General features: G+C 32.6%; 1 protein-coding gene across 2 annotated transcripts; it reads right to left on the bottom strand.

Annotated features, from left to right (window-relative positions):
• Positions 1–529: 529 nt before the first annotated feature.
• On the bottom strand, positions 530–5071 carry LOC136218389 (wee1-like protein kinase). 2 transcript variants are annotated; one of them, XM_066005230.1, is made up of 10 exons: positions 4669–5071; positions 4051–4111; positions 3867–3933; positions 3412–3669; positions 3193–3260; positions 3006–3115; positions 2855–2895; positions 2622–2770; positions 1484–1819; positions 530–986 (listed from the first exon to the last, which is right to left on the bottom strand). In XM_066005230.1, exons 1-10 carry the CDS (start codon positions 4959–4961, stop codon positions 891–893), a joined length of 1479 nt encoding a protein of 492 aa, XP_065861302.1. In that variant the 5' UTR covers positions 4962–5071; the 3' UTR covers positions 530–890. The 2 variants fall into 2 exon arrangements, with proteins under 2 accessions (XP_065861302.1, XP_065861301.1); XM_066005229.1 differs by having other exon boundaries at positions 1484–1837; positions 4669–5069.
• Positions 5072–6650: the final 1579 nt, after the last annotated feature.

Here is a 6650-nt window from a genome sequence, read left to right on the forward strand (position 1 = left end):
CTAAAACCTTTCGAAATCGCATAAAGACGGTAGATACGTACCTTCTTGCCGCTTTTTACCATTAAAATCGAAGAGAAGAAAGAACTTCGATATAGCATAAAAACGAATATTTCGAATTCGCAGAGAAGAAGAGAGGAAGAAGAAGAATTTTATATATATATATATATATATATATATATATATATATTATGTACCTCCAATTTGAACCAGTTTTATAATTTACCCTATTTACATTCCCTAAAACTCAATTGCTCCCTAAGCCAGCATTATTTTCCCACTAAACTTTGCATGGATAAATTTGAAATAGCTATTGTATGTTTTAACATTACTCAATTTTTAGTTAAAATACTCCCTCCATTGTTATTCTAAATTTTGAATTTCCAACCAATTTTTCTTTACAAAATTGGAATGGGAAGAAAGTTGTAGCCAATAAGAGATTTTAAAAAGCAAATAATTAAGTGGTTCATTAGAGATGTAGTCCAAACCTACATATTCAACTAAATATTGTAACAAAAAATGCAAAATGGTGTATTCTAGAAAAGCTCATTGTAATTTTAAAAAAGAATACGGAATATTCTTTGTTTTTATAACATGACATCCTCTAAAAAACGGAGAGTAGATACTGATACTAGCTTACACGAGCAGGGCAGTTTTCTATTTGGTAAGAATTTCAATACACTAGGAAATAAAAGTTAGGAGGTTACTTCATTAAATTAAACTTGCATATTCCTTCACTCCATAATACAGAACTTTCTGAGGACATCCTTCCTCTTGCGCTTTACATGAACTGTACCTTGTGGGTGAACCAACTGTTACAAAATCGGCCACTCATTATCTTGCCAAGTGCTGTCCAAATTAAGTGGCAACATATACAAAAATTGATGTCCCATCTAGATTCTGAAACTTGTTTGAACCTTGTCAAATAATGGATTCTCTACTAATTCTTTTGCAGAAGGCCGCTGAACTGGATCCGGATCTATCATTACCTGACCACATGTACCAAATCATCGTATTACATCAGGCCATTAAGTGCAAAGCTTGTCAATTGTCATCATTCTCAAACTAGAACAGTATACATAAATATATTACCATGTTAACCTAAATGTTGTTCCTTAGCAGAAGCAGTTTCATCTAACTACCAATACTTCAACTCTGTTTAAGCAGTTATACTAAACTTGCAACTTCAGTAATGAGACAAAGTTTGATAATTTAAGAAATAAGCTACCCTATTCTTTTATGCTATCACTATTAACTTCAAGGCAAGAGTTCTGTATATAGAATAGAAAAAGAAAGAAGACTTGATCACTACAATCTATTTTTTGCCTTTATCCCAAGTCCTTAGGTGTTGCATCCAGCTTCATGCAATGAACAATAAAGTTAAAAAGAGTTTTTTATCTGGTGTTAAACCCCATCTTGAAAATGTCAATATCACATTTTCATATATGTGAGCAAATAGAGAGATAATGACATATATGACTCGTACCTTTAACAAGTTCTGAAATTGCAATGAATGGCCAGGAAGAAGTGGCAATTTTCCCTCCCTGAGATTAAAAAATTGAGATCCTGATTGTGGCAGAGGCGACCCTCTAATAAGTTCATAAATAGAAGCTCCCAAAGAAAAGATGTCAACTTTGTCGAGATGATCGTAAATCTCATTTAAGATCTCTTGTGGCATATAACGTGCATCACCTTCTTCAATTGGTAAACTCTGATTAAGGAGAGTTGCACATCCAAAGTCGCCAAGCTTATGAACTCCATTTTTAACATAAATATTATCAGGTTTTACATCTAGGTGAGCAATTCCTCGTTCATGGATAAACTGCAAGGCCTTTGCACTCTGTAAGAAGTTCAATATCAAAAGCATAACACACAATAAAACAAGCAATAAATACAGCTAAAGATAATGAAATCCCTATAAAGCACTTGTTCAACATACCTTAAGCACACATATAACAGGAAAAGCTTCCCAGGAAAATATGCAGAACAAAACATAAGTCTCAGTTACAATTCTAACCTATGTTGCACAAAAAAAAAATGGTTTTGAATAGTTTTAACATTTCGGAAAAGTTTATGTTACCATAATCCTAGAAACTTGTGCTTTACATAGATCACATTTCTATGATTTAAGAAAATTGAAATCCCCATCTCTTAGAACAAAATGTGTTTCCGAAAGCAGATCAGTGCATTAACCATCAGTTCATCTTGGTCAATCACATTAAATCCTCAATTTTAATATGATTAACCATCAGTGCATTAACATTAAATCCTCAATTTTCTTCTCAACTTTTCAAAAACGTAATGTTTTTCATTTTATATGTAAAGAATTACAAATACATCTTTCATTTTCCATCTCCATGCAAAATAGCTTAGAATTCAATGTGAAAAAGGTTAACTGTTTTTAAATCATGCCTTCTTAAACATTCTGGAGATTCTATGAGAAGCAAATGAATTTATAAAACATTAAGACCATCACTCTTAACAAATTGCATTAGAATGTAATCCAACATAAGATCCTCTTACTGTCAATATATCATCATAGACAATGGCTTTTTGCTGATATAGGCATTCTGTATAATTATAATAAATTTCGCTTTATGAGAAGGACAGAGAAAAAAGTCAACCTGATGAAGTATTTCCAACACTTCCCCCTCAGTGAATGCTTTGGAAGATTTCTTGGTGGATAAGCTGCAATCACACAGCTCCATTTGAATGTAGAGTTGCTCACTCTCGAACCAAGAAGAGTAATATCCAACAATGTTCTCATGACAACCTGTAGAGATAAAAATGTTAAACTAATAAAATAGTGGCTTCAAGGTCAGGTGCGTGAAGCAGAATATGAAAAACTTAAACAAACCTAATGCTGCCAGAGCTTGAACCTCCATCAAAGCTTTCCTCCTGAAAAGCCAAAAAAAAAAAAAAAAAAAAAAAACAGGATTGTCTAAGTTAGTTGATGGAACAAACAAACATGGAGTATCCATATATAAGAGCATTGAGATGAAAAATACCTATCTGCATCTTGATGCAACTTCCTTGTGCTTTGCTTCACAGCATACAAACACCCATCAATTCTCTTCAAAACCTTGAACACACGGCTGAAATTTCCACTACCAATTTGCTAGAAAATACAGAAAAATGGACAATTTAAGCAACAAAACTTGTAACTTGAAGGGCTTGAGATATCTCGAGAGGTACCTGGATCTCCTGAAAATCTGTAAGATAGCGTGAAAGACCATCTCCACCAATATTTGCCGAGAAAAAACCTGTATATTGCAGCTATTGTTAATAATAATAATTCTCAAGAATCTTGAGAAGCACAGCAAATTTTTCATGCCTGAGAATAACAGAAGGAAAGGTGTTTTTGATTAATCTTGCAATCATATACTTGCTTGCACAACAATAACAGTAATGCACCTGCACATTTTGATCTTCGACTACAAAATGGATCTACATCCACTTCTGAAGCATCCATTAGATACGGATTTTTAATGCAAGGAGGGGGCATAACTCGACATCTTAAGGCAACAGCAGATTGTGATACATAATTTTGGCATTTCTGAGTTTCATTTACAGCTGTTTTCTCAATTTTCACTTCTACACTGGAAGTATCTTCTTCAATCTCCTCAGAATCTTTCTGGTGAAAAGAGCCAGGGTTGAGAGGATTGAAACTGCCTGCAGGCATTATGCACTTTCAAATAAAACAAACTGGAAATGCAATTTAGTACCTGATAAATTGCTGCTAGAACAGGGATAAATTTGATAGATCATAAACAGATCAAAATGAGGCATTTAAATTTTATAATTTGAAGTGTACTCAACCAATAAGGACTGAGATTGAAAACTAAGCTCATATCAGCAACTAATCTTACCCCGTCGAAGCTTTTTGGTTTTAACAGTGTTCATTTTTTCTGGTGAGTCAGGGCATAATATGTTTTCCTGCAAAAAAAAAAAAAAAAAAAAAAAAAAAAAAAAAGTCAAATGGAAGAAATTCATTTTTTGATACTTGGCATATATTAAACATTCTGCAGTATCCACTCATCCAATAAGCTTCACCTTGTTGCAATCGAGGCTGTTCAGTAAATTTTGATCCACAGGTGTTATGTAATCTGGAGTGCTACAACCACAATAACATAAGAAAGGATAATTAGATTGTAAATTCATATACAAGGGTATCAAACCTTCTATTTAATAACATTGCAGTGTAAAATAAGTCCATCCACAAGTACTAAATTTGGTATTTCCCTTGTTCCCCGTAAAAAGAAGCTAACTTTTAATTAACAGCTGATGCAAGACAATCATACATCTTTACTTAGACAATCGTTCCAACTCATCATAACTAGCAGGATAAAACACACTATTGTTTTCATTTGTTCTAATTAATTGGACGATTTGGATCAATGCATAATCTGGACTTAACAATTAATTTCTGGGTTTTGGTCCCTCAGAACTATCCGTTCCCTATGCACGCAAATAAAGTATGGTGAACACTGATAAGTTTCAATATCAAATATGCTAAATCTCCCTCTAGCTTGTATCTTTTGACTCAATTAGATCAGCTAATTCTAAACCATTTATTATGGAACAGCCATACGCCCATACCTACAATCAGAACTAGATAAAGGATAAAAAAAAAATTAGAGTTAAGTAATGACGAAATGAAGACAAGCTAACCAGAAAAAGTCCTGGCTGAGAATGAAATGCTTATCATCAAGATCAATGTCAGCAGCAACAGTAGGGTTTTCCGACAAGGAGTGGAACTGCTTATCAGTAGCTTCAGAGTCGAGAAGATTTTGGAAAAGAGAAGAGGGTTTGGGGATTGAAGTTGAGGAAGAAGATTGCTGGTACTTTAGAGGAATCACGGAGATTTGCCCTAGCTGAACTTGCAAGTGCCTTGCTAATGTGCCCTTCATTTTTTTAGTCTCGGTCCTCTTCCGATTGCTTCGATTTAGGGTTTTCCTCTTCATGAATCACTCCCCTCCACTGACTTTCTCTCTCTATTCCTGCAACTCTCCGTCTTCTCAGTACCCAAATGAAGTAATCGAAAGAGAGGTTTCTTTTCTCTATTTATTTAGCAATTCAAAATAAGGCGGGTCCGAAATCTTGTTGGGAAATAAGGACTAATGGTGCTGCCCCATTCAACATCATATCTTAACCGTTGAAAGGCTGACTTTAATAGTCATGAAGTAGATTTAGCTGATCGCCAAAAATAAAAGGTGTTAAGATGTTGCCTCAGTGAAGTGCGTAGTACCTAAGATTTCCTCTCCTGAAGTTGGGAGACAGAAAGGCGCGCTTTTTCATAGGGAAAATTACGCAGAAATTCATGTTTCGATAACTATTTACAATTATATCAAATTAGCATTATATTAAACTAGAAAAATTAGCATTTTTAATATATTTTAAGGATTATAATTTATAAATTAGAAGTCCAAAATATATTTCTTAGAGTCTATGATTTATGAATTGGAATCTAGAATTTTTAAATTATAATGTAAAATCATAATATATAAAAAATAATGACATATTAAGAATTAAGTTTGCTGATATAATTTAATTGTAATTTTGTATTTAATTATGATATTCATGTATTTGACGTTTTTCAAATAATTAGGCCGTTCTCAAAGTGGGATATGAGCCTCGGCCCAACAATAGACAACGGGAGGCAACAGGAGATACAAAAACATGGCGCCAAAGTGCGTGTATGGTAACACCCTCCTTTCTTCCAATTATTTCTAATTTTGTTTTTTTATTCTATTTTTTCTCCAACTCATTATCTTATTTTCTACCCTTAAAAAAAATGCTCCACTTTATTTCACCTACCACTTATATTAATATTATAACTGATAAAAAAACACACATTTTTTACTTTGAATTTATTTTTATATAAATAAAAAAATCAATCAAAACTTCATTAAAATATTCATTCTCTAAATTCAAAGAGTGAATAGTACATGTATATATTTGTCCAAATATATTCCCATATCTACATTTAAAGAAGGGAATATGGAAAGCATCACAAACAAGAAAATGAATTAAATAAATAAAAAATTATCCGAAATTTAGGATGCATGGGATAGTATCATAATGTAAAATGGTCATTTTGTCTCTAATATTTTTAATCAAGATTGATTTACTCCTATTTAAGAGAAAATTTGAACATGCTAATTTAGTCATTATTTCACTGTCACATCGATCTTCCAAACAAGTTTATCGATAAACCGAAACAATTTAGTTCATTTTGACATGTTAGTTACAACTGTGTTAATAATCTAGTAAATATTTTAAGCAGTTTTTATACTTAACTTATATGTAACAAACCTAGTTATTGGCATTTTGTTATATTATTTGTAATTACGTTGGTAACACAACAAATATTTTACAAATAATTAGTGCTTGGAAAGTTTGATGTAATACTTAAATAACAGATCGAATAACATTAAATTAACATGTTAAAATTTTTTGTTAGATAATGATAACATCACTTCCTTTGTTGATGATAATTTTGTCAGACGTCGTTGGGTTCGGTCGTGGCACCTCCGATGATAAAGTCAGTAATGGAATTTGAGAATAATAGATATTGAAAAGTATTCAAAAGGAGAGTGTTATTAACTTACCAGTAAAGATGTCCCGGCGGAGGTATATATACTATTGTTTGT

The sequence above is a fragment of the Euphorbia lathyris genome, chromosome 2, assembly GCF_963576675.1.
Source record: "Euphorbia lathyris chromosome 2, ddEupLath1.1, whole genome shotgun sequence".
Taxonomy (NCBI): Eukaryota; Viridiplantae; Streptophyta; class Magnoliopsida; order Malpighiales; family Euphorbiaceae; genus Euphorbia; species Euphorbia lathyris.